The sequence below is a fragment of the Schistocerca gregaria genome, chromosome 1, assembly GCF_023897955.1.
Source record: "Schistocerca gregaria isolate iqSchGreg1 chromosome 1, iqSchGreg1.2, whole genome shotgun sequence".
Lineage (NCBI taxonomy): Eukaryota > Metazoa > Arthropoda > Insecta > Orthoptera > Acrididae > Schistocerca > Schistocerca gregaria.
In genome coordinates, this window is record NC_064920.1 from 505572505 (window position 1) to 505587483 (window position 14979).

The following is a 14979-nucleotide window of genomic DNA, read 5'->3' on the forward strand; positions in this document are numbered from 1 at the left end:
ATCTTTTTTTGTTTGGTAATGGTTGCTCGCCTATGGTTATATTTTCTCCAGAGCATTAAAATCAAATATGGTTTTTCTTGTTCTTTCCCTCAATTTCAGATACAAGAGCCGATCTGTTCGCTGGTAGGTGCTTAGCTAGGATTGATTTTTCATTGAAATGGAGAAATCTGAGAATCTAATCTGTCCCTTGTCATAATGTGCTTGATGAAAGTAGGTCCCAAGAATGTTACCAAAAATTATTAACAGACTTACAATTCGTAAAATGATATCCAAAGCATATATGACAGCTATTTCTCCAGTTCCTCAAGTGACACAATCCAATTGTTGTTCCTCAATGCCATCTGAGCATCTGATTCTTTGTATTTCTTCACAAGAGGCAGTATTGCTTTGTCAAAAATAAGCCTGAAAACTCTTGATCAATGTGCTGTGTACTTGACAAATGTAAGTAGTGGGACCTCTTCCCTCCCTTAGGTAACAACATTCTTTTGGAAGATGAAGAACTGTAATCAGGGATGAACTTAGCAATCAGTCATACATAAATCTATATTTTACTTCAGATTTAGCTAGGTTTCAGCTACACTATAACCATCATTAGAGTGTGTAGCAGCAAATCGTACAGACTCAGAATGCTTTAATATGCAAATGTTGTTAAAACAACTTTAACTTGTCTGCATGTGAGTGTGAATTGAACTTTGGGCAAGCTAAAGTCATTTTAACATCATGTACACATTCAAGCTTTCCGAGACTACATGAATCGCTACTAAGTGCACTGATGATGGCTATACTGTAAATGAAATCTAGCTAAAATATAGACTTACATGAGACTGATTACAGTGTTCATCCCTGATTACATTTTCACACTCACTGAGCAGAACAGTTCCTAATGGTATCCAACCAGATGAAGAATTGGCAACCTCTCACGCATTTACTAACAACCAACTTTGTGGAGGCATTCAACTGTTTCGACACAAATTGGCATATGAATGCTCCTCTGCTAGTACCTCCCCATCCACAATGTCTTCCTCTTCATCTATTTAAATTTAAAAAAATTTTCATGGGCAAAGAATGTTATCTTAATGAAACAATCAAGACAAAACAACAAGCAGCAAAAACTCTGCTTGGCTGTTGATTGTTGCTATTTCACTGTTGGATTATCTACAAACATTCAGAAGAGAAACTAAAGCAGTGTCAAATGACACCTTCTGTCATTTTAGGTAAACTGAATAAAATATCCAAGAAAATATAAATACTTCATAAATCCTATAATCATCATAAAGAGGAGAATAATGATAAAAAGTCTTATTATTTCATGAACAAAGTAAAAGAATTGGATAGACATTGAAGAGAAAAGTATGTTGACCCCATTCTGCCAATCTGGTGTTAAAGCCTATTTGCAGTTAACGGGAAATGTCACAATTTTATAAGATTGTTTATTAATTGTGAGCTAATGTTCAGGCAGTGAAATGTCAAATCCTGCAGAAATTCAACCTACTGTTCGTTCTCTCTTTTAAATAAAGTTACCAAGACGGCCATCTCTACTTTTAAGATACAGTCTGCTAAAAATGAAGCTATGATGAAAGTAGTGGGGTGAAGTTCGTGAGATAGGTACAGTAGGCATTCAACCAAAACCATGAGACCTGCAACTGCAGTGAACACCCGAGGATATACACTTCCCACTTGCACTCCACTGCAGTTTCAGGTGGCCAGCTGTCCTGTGAGGCTATCTGTTGCATGCTGATATTTTGTTCATTTTCATTTCTTACAGTGCAGGATTAATATTTTATTTGTTATTACAATTGCTTATTGCATGTTGTGTGATACTGAACAAGACCAGACAGAAGCAAGTTCATCAAACATTATTTAACAAAAACGTTCGATGACCCTTGGCCAATTTATTAGATCTCTTTGCAATCCTTCATTTGTCAAAATTTCGAGTTTCCCTGTTGTATGATGAAATATGTGTTGTGTGTTGCTGTGCAATTTATCTGTCCTTTCTTGAGTTTGACCTTGTCTTGGATATTTTCAGGTGCTCTGACTCATCTAAGTTATCTTTCAAGTCATATCCAAGTGCATTCTTCTTTTGACGATTGCCAAGAGGTGGTTGTTGTTGCTGCTGTAGTTTTTGTATGTCTATATTTTTTATGTAGATCAGTTACCTGTTGAGAGTTACTTCAACATGATTTATGAAGGAGTTGGGGGCCATGTCTACTAAAGTGGAATCAACAACCAGACCTTCAATTTATCTCTTACATTTATTGTTGAAAGAGGAGTAATTGTGGGAAAACAGAAGCATCAAAAGGTTTACAGACTAAAAATCAAATATTTATGAAGCTAAAAATCATTTTTAGGTAACTGTAGCTGATAACAAGCAATTTTCTCCAAAAGCTTCAACAATAATATGACTGCAATAGAATTTTCTATGATTTAATGGAACAATGAAATGTTCATTTCACATTATCCAGACAGGAAATAAACAAATTCGTCACTGTACATACTTATGGACAACCTCTTCCAGTACTATCCATCCACAGAAATCACATCTTCATGTCATTATGCTGCCTTTCGTATATACACACTGCCTGTCTTTAATACCATTACATAGAGTGGTAAAACAGTGCCATTGCTAAATAACATAATATAAGTTCATCTAACACTCACACGAATTACCTTAAGGTCTACACAGCTAAGAAAATCAGCTGGGAAGCAATCTAAGATATCATCTCAATTTTCACACAGTCATTTTACATTTAGGGTGAGTATGCTTCAGGAAACTTTGAAAATGACAGTTATATACCCACAAAATACATTGAATTTTGGAGAATGTAACCCATCAGAAACACTTTGTTCCAAAAATGCATGGTACATAACATGACAGAACACAATTTTATTGAAGTGTGACCCACACAGAGGCAGTAAACTGAATAAAAAAAGAACAACAAAAAAAATTAATAATGTATATTCAGAGCATTATTCAAAATTGTGTATTTCTGTGGCTCATGATTAGTAAACCTCAAATTTTACACAATAATTAAGTATCTTACATTGCAACTGACCGGGAAAGAGAATAGATTTTACAATAAAAATAAAAGGAAAAGCTTTCTACAACTCAAAACACTTCAAATGTGCGCTACATAGCTCATTCTTGCTTAAAACAGATTTCTTCTTATGATGGTGTGAAAAGAGATGTGCCTCTCAAGATTTTGAACTTTTTGAAATTTACTCAAACGAAATATTATGGGCAAACTATTTACCTTATCAACCCATCAACAAGGACTGACTTGTCAGAAAAATAGAGAGATGGTATTAACAATATTTTCTTTTATACGTTTAGAAATTATGCAGATAATTATGAAAATCAACTTTAAGGACAAAATATGTAGGAAACAGAAGAGTGAAATAATAAACACAGCTCACATTTTTTGAAATGATATATAATAGTTTATATAAATATATATAATGACTAAAGAAATACTTGACAAAAGATTGAAATATAGCAAAGCAGTGTAGCATGCTAGATCAATAAACACTCCACACCTGCTATTGCAATAATGTGTCACAATACTGAATCAATATAACTAAAACAAGTTAATACAGATGAAATCATTGTGGAGATGGAGACATTAGCTTGAGTACAGCAATGCTTTGAAAGACATATATAGTGCAGAAACTACTCACACTGCCAGTGTGACTGCTGCAGACACCCTTTTTTTCTCCCCCCCCCCCCCCCCCCTTACCAACAGCCTTTCTACTGCGGAATATGCACAATTATTATTCATTCTAAATTGATAACAAAAACTGAAAATATAGACTCTCCAAGAAACCTGTAACCTCAATCAATAGTAACTATTCTTAAAAAGGAACTAAGTGATGTTAACTCCAAGAATAATAAAAAGCACAATCCAATCATATGTAAAGTATTTTGCAAATTTATAAATGGACCTTGTAAATGATGGAATAAGCAGTCTTAAACTATTGCAGAACTCAACTCATAAACAATCAACAGCTCTTATTGCAAGCTATTAAATGTTCCTGTCATGCACTGAAACTACCAGTAGTCTCACATTTTAATCTCACGTTAAAACTGAAGATTGAATTTATACACCGAGTAGATGGCTTAAACCAATCTGTCTTCATAATCAGCAGTGTTATATTTCACAGGAGGCTGTATTCAACAAATCAAACAACTCTTCTTTTTCCACAACATTTCAAGAATAGAAAAAAAATCTACATTGAAATAAAACAAATGCAACTGCTGCCCACAATGCTACATAAAGGCTTGGGTAATCTCATAATTAGCTAAAACCCTCTTTCCCCAAATAACAAGCACGCTGTCAGCAAAAACAGCATTTTCATACTGACAAATCAAAAAAATTACAAAAAGCAGTTACACTGGCACTCTCCAAACAGGTTAGCTTTCAGGTGAGGTGTGTATTGATCATGGAGCATGGGCTTTACTGTTTTGTCTTACACAGTCCTTGCATCAAGACCATTAATTATCTGTCACTACTTAATAGGCGTCACTTCATGAGGAAAAATGTAGTTTCATGAACAGAGAATTAACAATACGCTAAGTGCTGAAACTTTAATATTACTTTAGAAATAATGGAAAATGATTTGGTTGGAAAAAAGTGAATATCTGTACTCATTCCAAAACAATTTTAGTTACAAAATGAACTGTAATTATGGAACAATGTTAAGCTTAGCTTTCTGTATTAAAGCACTATGTGGAAACACTTAAAACAGCTCATGTAATTAAGAAGCTACATTTCTGAGAGGTATTTTCTAAGGACAATTAAATATGCATAGTCTCATTAATTTTTTTGTATGAACAGAATTCTGGAATAAGGATACATTATATCTTTCCTTTTACATAGGAAATTATTTTGTCTCATACTATGTCAATAATTATATGCCACTAAGTGACAAAACCCAAATATTAACCTTTTCCTGACACATGAATATCTTTTTAATTCAATTTAGTTTGTAACTTACCTACTTGGGCACTCATAATTCCTTCCAACTGTTCTTTTTAATAGAGAATGTATGTGGGAGTAGAATAAAAATAATAATTAATAAACAATTTACTACAATCTAATTAAATAGAATTTTTTTATAGTTAATTTACTTTCCACATCTCCCTACTGTGAGGTTTAACTTCAATACTGATATATACCTTTCTTTCTTGTGTTTCTTGGCTTTCTTCTTTTTTTCTTTTTTTGTCTCAGGACTGGTGGAACTAAAACACAAATAAACAAGTCTACATTACATGGATCTATTACAGTTTTATAGATCTAGTGACAAGCAAAAATTTAAGATACACTTTAGAACATATCTTGTAATAATTTTCCAACAGCTAATAGTATTCTCTAACCAACAGGCTGGAAAGTTGAACCATAATTTCCAGTGGCCTAGTGTCATCACAACCATGGCAAAAATGGTATTTCCGATGAAAATCTTGCAAAGATAACACAATTTCTGAAAGAAGCAAGGAAAACATAAAAATGGAAATAATCAGGTGACAGTAAAAATGAAAAAGGGTGTGATTAAGAAATCCAGAGCACTTCATACAGCTCTATTACACAGAGACAGAAAAAGTAAAGCTGTCAGCAGCCTGAAGGTTGCACGAAATAAAAAAAAATTACATGTTTACTAAACCACGGACTGGTAGTGCTGCTTTAGAAGTCAACATGAAAAGTAGACTGCTGTTTCATTCAAAAAATATCCCAGTATGATTGCAACAAGTATGGGCTTTTCTGCAACTATTGTTGCAGAAAAGCAAAACTCGTGGAAAAACATAAGCCAAGAACACAAACTACCACAAAATGCAACTGCAGGTAAAGCTACTTGGACAGGACGGTATGTAGGCACTTTGACTAATACAGGCGACTGTAAGAAATGTCTGGATGCTGGTAATGGTTATTTTGAGTAACCAGGTAACCATAACAGCCAGATAAGACTACCATTCAACTTATTGTATTTTGTATCAATTTAGTATTATTTTTTCTATTTATTAAATTAAGTGGATAAAGCTATGGTACCCTCAGGTAACTGTACCTGTCTCTGGATTTTCTCTTTCTTTTCTTGGCCTTCTCTCCAGTATGTGATGGTAACTGCTCTGGACTGGGAGTACGGACCAAAGTATATTTCTTGTTCTGTTCTGCAGCTGCTTTAGCTTGTGCCTCTTTCACATGACGCTGTGGATCCAGACTACTGCCTTCGACAAAGTATTCAGAGATGCCAAAAGCTTCACGTAACTTGGCATTTTTCTCTTGTTGAGCTTCGGCAATCTGATGAGTTTCTCGAACACTGAAACAAACAATTCCTGCCTAAATAATCTATTTTTTAAAATATATATTTCTTTTAAAAATATTAGTGACAAATTATCACTTCAAATAAGCTAATATTAAGACTAGACTGTCGTGTGAGCATTATCACATTGCAAAAGATACTAACTAGTGCAGGTAAAAGCAAAAGTTACTAATTTTTAAAAGCTGTACTCACATATTTGAAAATCACAAAAAAATTGTTATACTATTTTAAACATATTGAAAATGAAATTTGCATTTACACAGGAACACCAAAAAACAAGATTAGTTTACTCTTAAAATGTAGGAATTGCCCAAGATATTATCAGTTATTATGAAAACAGCTAGATCTTATTTAGTGATAAGTTGTATGTCAGAAACCTATATTCGTTAATTGTTTTGAAGACTTGATCAGTGAAATCATTAAAAAAAAAGTTGAGTAAAGAGTGCAACAGTATTTCACAAAAGTCACATAACATTCACACTGAAAAGGAATTGACTTAAATCAGTACATAATATGCTACCATTTGATGGGAACACATGAAAGCTTTCTAAATTTAATATTTTATTCTTGTCAAGATTTTTGTCTGTTATTTTCAATTCTTTAATGTTGTTTCTTTCTAGGTCTTTCCTTATTTCTGTAATCCACATTATCAATTTCTGTAACCCACATTATCACTGATTTCTTCTTCCAGAAATATAGGAATATTTTTTCCTTGAGCCTGTTATCAGTCATTCAGTAGAGAAGTCCAAAAAAGATTAACCTTCTTCTAGCCATTACTTGTGATATTTTATCTATATTTTTGTAGATCTCCTCATTACTTCTAATTTTAGAGCCACCTGTAGTTTGTGTTGCATTCATTATTTTTCTAACTATACATCTTTCAAGCACCCCTATTCTGTCTAGCTCAAAGTTCATTCTTACACATTCACATGTGTATCAATATTCTGGTCATACCACTGTGGTACATTGTTTTAGTTTGATTTTTGTAGATATACATTTCTTGTTGTAAACATTTTTTGTCAAAACAAATGCCCTCACTCTATTTTTAACTCTTATATCTACTGCAGATTTCTCTAGTCCATTCTGCTGTATAACTCTCCAAACAGATATTTGAATTAACTTACTCACCCTATTTTATCAATTTGTTCTATTTTACCAATTTGTGTTTTATGAATTTTGGTGTATTTTTTAAGTTTGTCATGAATTTTGCTTTTCTCAGTTGAAACTTTGAGACCAGTTCTATTTGCTATTTATTCCAGAAGATTTATTTGAATAATTGTGTCTGTGAGAGTTTCTGAAAGTACTGCAGAACCCAGGCAGTTTACCTCAATTTCATTTTTCTTCTTCCTAGAATTACTGGTTCAATTTTGTGATTCTTTAGCTCAAAATTTCAGATCTTAATTTTTTCTTTTCAGAATGCAGTTAAACATTAAAGGTTATAAACTGCCTCTTGTCTAACAACAGTTTTTAATTCAAATGGCAGAGATAGTTATTTCATACATTTAACTTTAGATATAGTCTTTGTTAAGAGTTTCATGAATATGTTTGCTAGTTTCACTTTCACACCAAATACTCTAATGATTTTATCTATTGTCTCTCTGTCTACCAAATCAAATGCTTTTCTTGAAATCAATAAATCATACCATTATAGGTTTGCTGATTTACATAAAGCAGCTGTAGATCATTAATAATCTTTGGTTCAGACCATTCCAATAATTCTGCTGTAATGTGGTCTTCACCACTTGTATTGTTGTTTTTGAGTGATTCAATGGCTTCATAAATTTCTTGCTTTGTTGGGGGGAGGGGGAACTTCCTACAGATTTTGTTGTATTTCCGGAAATTCCAAGTTAACTGTTGGAACTGGAGATTTTAAGAGCATGTCAAAAAATTTGGCTACTATTTGGTGTTTTCTTTGCTATTTAATCCTATTTTGCCATTTTCATCTTTGAAACAGATACTTGATACCTTTTAAGTACATGTTTAAAAGTCTGGTAAAAAAGTTATAGTATTATTTTTGGTAAAATTTTCTTCTATTTCCACAAGCAGAGTTTCTTTTGATTTTTCATATTAGTTTTGAGGTTTCTGTTTTTTTTCTGAATTCTTCTAAATGTTGTTTTCTTTAACATATCTATTTTGTCCACTTTGAGCTCTTTGTTCTAGTGCTTCTTCACACTCTCCACTCCACCATGTCTCCTTTTTAATCTTGGCTAGTCCTAAAGTTTTCTCTGCCGATTTAGTAATTTGTACCAGGTTGTGGTCTCTCCCCGATGTTATTCAATCTATATATTGAGCAAGCAGTAAAGGAAACAAAAGAAAAATTCGGAGTAGGCATTAAAATCCATGGAGAATAAATAAAAACTTTGAGGTTCACCGATGACATTGTAATTCTGTCAGAGACAGCAAAGGACTTGGAAGAGCAGTTGAACGGAATGGACAGTGTCTTGAAAGGAGGATATAAGATGAACATCAACAAAAGCAAAACGAGGATAATGGAATGTAATCAAATTAAGTCAGGTGACGCTGAGGGATTTAGATTAGGAAATGAGACACTTAAAGTAGTAAAGGATTTTTGCTATTTGGGGAGCAAAATAACTGATGATGGTCGAAGTAGAGAGGATATAAAATGTAGACTGGCAATGGCAAGGAAAGCATTTCTGAAGAAGAGCAATTTGTTAACATCGAGTGTAGATTTAAGTGTAAGGAAGTCTTTTCTGAAAGTATTTGTATGGAGTGTAGCTAAGTATGGAAGTGAAACATGGACGATAAATAGTTTGGACAAGAAGAGAATAGAAGCTTTCGAAATGTGGTGCTACAGAAGAATGCTGAAGATTAGATGGGTAGATCACATAACAAATGAGGAGGTATTGAATAGAATTGGGGAGAAGAGGAGATATGGCACAACTTGACGAAAAGAAGGGACCGGTTGGTAGGACATGTTCTGAGGCATCAAGGGATCACAAGTTTAGCATTGGAGGGCAGCGTGGAGGTTAAAAATCGTAGAGGGAGACCAAGAGATGAATACACTAAGCAGATTCAGAAGGATGTAGGTTGCAGTAGGTACTGGGAGATGAAGAAGCTTGCACAGGATAGAGTAGCATGGAGAGCTGCATCAAACCAGTCTCAGGACTGAAGACAAGAACAACAACAATCAGGAGTTCATGCCAATCATCTTGTTTTGATCTGCTCTAAATTTTTTTTTATATTTCCTACTGTAATGTTACCTGTAGTGGAATTGTATCTAATTACTTTCTTGGTTGCATTTTTTGTTTTAGATGGGAGAAATAATATTTTAATTTTAGAGATATAATGATCTGACTCAAAATCCGCATTTCTAATTACTTTAACATTCATAATTTCCACGAGATACCTTTGAGATATGGCTGTGTGATCCAGTTGAAATTATCCAAGTTTTGGTTTGGTAATATCCAAGTTTTGGCTATTCCTAGCAGTTTGCGAAAATGTGTGTCCATCAGTTTTAACTGCTTATGACAGGCATCCTCGGAACTTTTAAGACCCAGGTTGGTGGAGTTCATTATTATTATTATTATTATTATTATTATTATTATTATCATAATCAACATTGCCATCATTGTTGTTGTAGGTGTTCGTCTTCTTCTTAGTATTATTATAGCCATTCATCGCATTTAGTTAGTATTCCCTTAAAATAATAACACGTTCATTGACCATATGGCGTTATTACAGAGGTCCTATGGTTTTCGAAAACCAGTGAAGTTCAGAAATTTAAATGCCATGGGGCCATAATTCAAACAAATGGCTTCATTAACAATGTAAATGATACCAGAACTAGAAATTTATCTGTGCAAAAGATGCCAGAGCTACAAAACTTGAGACAGCATACCAGCTCTACAATGGCACCTGTAATAAAAAAAATGAGAAAAGTAGCTGCTATAGTGTGGTCATAAAACCTCTAGGGTTCAGTCAGTTGAGTGTACTGCTACATTCCAAATAATGCATATTCTACAAACAGAGAAAGAGGACATAAAAAATCTTTAAAAATTATAGTGACCAAAACGGACTAAAATGGCAGCTACACCTTAAGAAGCAATCAAGATCTCTATAAAAACCTCCCAGAACTCTCAGACTCAAGCATAGAATAAATGTGTTATATTTTTGCAGAGGTGGAAAGAATAAGAGAACAATGTTTCCAGTATTCCAGTACCAAAAATAATTTTCCAATTAAACACTCTTAGAAGAGTTTACATTATTTGGTTAATATGTTCAAACGAGAAATGTTTGAAATAATAGTTACACACTGCCGTGATGTTCAAGAAATAGAATAAAGCAAACACACAAAAATCCACATTGAGGAACAAAGCAGACAAAAGGGAGAAGCAGTTAAAAAATCTGGAAAGAAAGAATAGAAGAAGAGATAATGTATAAATCTTTATGATTTTACGCTCCTGAGTTGACCACATTCCAAACAAGAACAAGAAAGCAAAATGCCATCTTCAAGCAAGATGGTAATCATGTTAACACTTTCTGTCTCTTATAGGTACAAAAAGACTAGTAGAGGTGCTGAACATAGTAAGCGACACTGTAGATGAGAACACTGGACCACAGACAATATAAATCACATTTGACATCACACCGAAACCAACATCACAGTGATCAATACCTCTATCAGCCATCTGATAGGTTCCTCTGCTAGTGTTTCGGAATAAACATTAATTTTTATTTACTGTAGTGTTTTCAATAACGAATTTCTTATTACAGTAGTGAAGCCTTGTGCAGCATTTTATAGTCTGCAAAAATATATGACAGGAAGAAATATTGTGTTCTACAGGTTTTCAAGCACTTTTTTGACAGCAAGACAATAAATTATAAGTTGAAACTAAGGACTGACACTATAAATGAGCAGATGTGACAGGTTTCCCATGTGAGAGCATTCATTTATGCACAAACATTGCGAATTCAATGATAAAACGTATTATGTGAATGTTTCGTAAAATCTTTTTATGTCACATCAATATTTCCCAGTGATGGCGCATCAAAGAATATTTGGACACTTATCTCATACAGGATGAACAATCACACAAAAATAGGCAGAAAAAATTTGTTACATGAATGTTTCAACACTGAAGACTTGGGTATCAGAAGAAACCTCAAGCCAGATGCCGTGCCATTAATGTTTCATTTTTCTTAGCATTTACCACCAAAAGCAAAAAAAGAGGAAATGACAAATTCAGAGAAAAATGCAAGAAGTGTCCTCTTTGTCATTATGATGTGAAAGATACAGTTTATTTGGTCTTTTACAGTTAGGCTGTGAAGAAAATATGTTATGCAGTAGTTTCAATCGCTTAAGGAATTGTAAATAAATGTTACAACTTATTTCGTTTTTGTACACCTTTGCCAGCAGAACGCTAAAATGATACCATCATGTTAATATTGGTAATTTTTCGGAAATTACATTGGCTGTAGTGTTATGTACTAATACAAGTAGCCCATGTTGGCACCGTGTTCACAATTGAATACAGTTCTTAGTGTCAGTGTATGAACAAAATGCAAGCTTATGAAGTACTGGACCAAATTTGTGACTGGAATCAGAACTTTCTTAGAGGTAGGACTCAATGTGTTATAGAGGTGAAATCGACAGACAGAGGTGATTTCTGTAGTTGCCCAATGGTCCGATATCGGACCATTACATCTGCATCTATACTCTGCAAGCCACCTTACAGCATGTGGCAAAGGTTACCATGTATGCCACTGTCACTTCCATTTTCCTGCTCTAGTTGTGAATGGACTGCAAGAAGAACAATTGCTGGTTACGACTCCACCTGAGCTCGGATCTCTCTGATTTCACCTTCAAGGTCTTGCTCGAGACATACATTAGAGGAAGCATACAGGTATATGCAGAACACCTCTATCACAGTGTGTACCACTGGAATTGGCTGAGCACATCTCCAGTGCTTTCGTGCTTACTAAATGAACCTGTAATTAAACACATTGCTCTTCTTTGGATCCCCTCTACTTCCTCTACCAATGCTATCTAATACACACCCTACAATGCAACAATGGTCTTGGGGTAGCATCTTTGATTACCAATCAAAATGTCCTCGGTTCCAGGTTTGGAACTCACCACAGCTTAAATTTTGATTAATAATCAGCACTGACAGCTGAAGACTTCCAGCATAATAAGTCACCCTCATTTTACCAACAGCCTTATCAAATAAGGTGGATGAGTGGACGGAAGTTCAAGGAAATCCTTTGTCCTTGAGGTATGAAACTGCCCCTATAGGCAGAATGAACAACAGCACGAGGATGCAGAAGGCAATGGAAACCACTGCATTAAAAATGCGTAATGTGTATTCGCAGGACGTGTGGCCTGTAACTGACAAAGTAACTACTGCAAAATACCAAGGAGTAACCATTCGGAAAGAATTAATGTGGTAGGACCACATTAAACAAATGGTATGAAAAGACTGAGATTCTGCGGAAGAGTCTCAAGATACTGTAATGCACCCACGAAAAAAGCGACTTATAAGACACTTGTTCGACCGACTCTTCAGTATCGTTAACCAATCTAAGATCCTTACCAGTTTGATTAACAAGAAAGACAGTGAAGATCCAACGAAGAATGGCACTTTTCCTCACGGAATCGCTTAGTAAGTGTAGAAGTGTTGGGCAAAAGCTCAATAAACTCAAGCGACAGTCGCTACAAGAGAGTCTTTGTGTATCACGGAGAAGATTACTGCTGAAAGTCCAAGAGCGTAAGTTGCAACAAGAGTTGGGCAAAACACTACTTCTTCCCACATATGTCTTTGCAAAATAACCACAACGAAAAAATGAGCGAAATTAGAGCTAATGCGGAAGTTAATCGACAGGCGTCCTTCCCCAGCACCACTTGCAAATGGACAGGGAAAGAGGAAAACGACAGTACCAGAGGAATACTCCACCACTCGCCATAAGTTAGCCCGCAGAGTACAGATGTGGATCATTTAGGGCTTAAGCTTTGCTTCTGCATTTGTCAGACGGGCGATCAGAATTCTGATGTCAGTGCTTTGCCAAACTGTGATATGACTACATCTTTTGTCATCTCAGCTACAAAGTTTACGCACTTGTACTGGTTTGTTAAAACCCAAGGAAGATATTAGTTAAGTGTTAACGAAAAATATTTCAACATTAGGTTATCAGCAGCTTAGAGGACTCTTGAGTGTGAATTTGGAACATTGTGTTCTAAATGGAGAATATTAGCCAGAAAAATGCAGACGTCTGCAGAAATGGCCGACAATACTGTTAAATATGAGTACTTTCTGCTTAATCTATTAACTCACATGTAAGTTATTGAATATTATTTAACAGTGAAAAAATTCACGGCCTTTAATTGTGTCAGGTAATTTTCCGCCAGAAGAACGAATCTAACGGCCACAAACATTTGCTCTTTCCAAAATTTATTTTTGTCGGGCTCCACTATTACTTATTATGGCGAAGATAAACTTTTTCACATATGTGTGGTCTTGAAGTATAACTGGCACTTCATTTCATAATTTGCCCAAAACGAACTTAATTATTATGGTGAAACTCTGTGGTGGGTCTCTATCTGCCGGCATAGTACACAAAGAGAACACTGATATAGTGAGAACAACTACTTTGGTATACAACAGATTATTTTCCTTATTTGTGGGACGGCTAACTGAAGAAAAGTTGCTGGACAATTAAAGGAGCTTAAATCTAGGGCAAGTCTTAACAGATTTTTATTTCTTCTTAACGATGCACAAAAAAATTCCCTAAAGTACCAACAGAAATGACACAGAATAGGGCTAACAGAGAGAGAGAGAGAGAGAGAGAGAGAGAGAGAGAGAGTGTGTGTGGAGGGGGGTAAGAAATTAGAAGACTATACAGAGAAAACCCAATACGATATCGCCACCTGGGCAGCTCTTAAATTCAAAGTTAATGACACAAAATGAGACTAAAAATTATAACCAAATAGGCAACACAAATTACTTCGCAGATCAAACAAGTTGTAAGCTGCTCAGAATGTGGTTCGCGCTACACAATCGCGAATCTTACATTTTCAGATCAGCTATGGTGTGCCAACCACCACCGGACAGCAGCGGGTAGACGAATACCTAGAAACTTTCTGCTTCACCCACAATTTCCAACTTTCGAAAAGACACAGAATTCCCTACAGGTGCTGGCACTAGTGGGCGGCACGAAAGTAGAGTCTTCAAGGTCACGGCCGCTTCCTGCCTCCAGCAGGGGCTGCGGGATGTGATTCGCCCGCCTTGTATTTAGAAAGGTGCTTTGACGTGTGTTCTGTGGTGAGCAACAATGCAGGGTCAAGGCCTACTTGTAGTACTACGCCGGTTCGTGTGCGTAAATGGCGGAACGACATTCATAAGCAATCGAAAATTATCATATCGAATGTACAAGTTTTTTACTGATCTGGCAAACAGTGAAAAAGCGTGGAATAACTTAAATTTTGCGCAAATTCATAAACATACTGGTAAAGCGTGTGGTGTCACCTAGTCAACTGTAGGCCATCTCCAGACATGAATGAGTGTTTCGATTCTCCAAGAAAGGGATATGAACGTGAACGAAAATCAACAGCCTTTGACGATTTTAACCAAGAGCTCGTGCGTATAACTGTACTTGGATATTACGACACAGAAGAGTACCCGGTCAAAAAAATACAGGCTGACCTCTGTGAAA

At 35.2% G+C, this 14979-nt stretch overlaps 1 protein-coding gene across 2 annotated transcripts in view; it reads right to left on the reverse strand.

The window, feature by feature from the left end:
• LOC126354423 (serine/arginine repetitive matrix protein 2) overlaps positions 1 to 14979 on the reverse strand; it is a 232460-nt gene that overhangs the window by 68476 nt on the left and 149005 nt on the right. For both annotated transcript variants that reach the window (XM_050004061.1, XM_050004070.1), the window contains 2 exons: positions 6055 to 6306; positions 5174 to 5236 (listed from right to left, as the gene is read on the reverse strand). In XM_050004061.1, coding sequence (XP_049860018.1) covers positions 5174 to 5236; positions 6055 to 6306 — 315 coding nt within the window. The remainder of the gene's footprint in view (positions 1 to 5173; positions 5237 to 6054; positions 6307 to 14979) is intronic.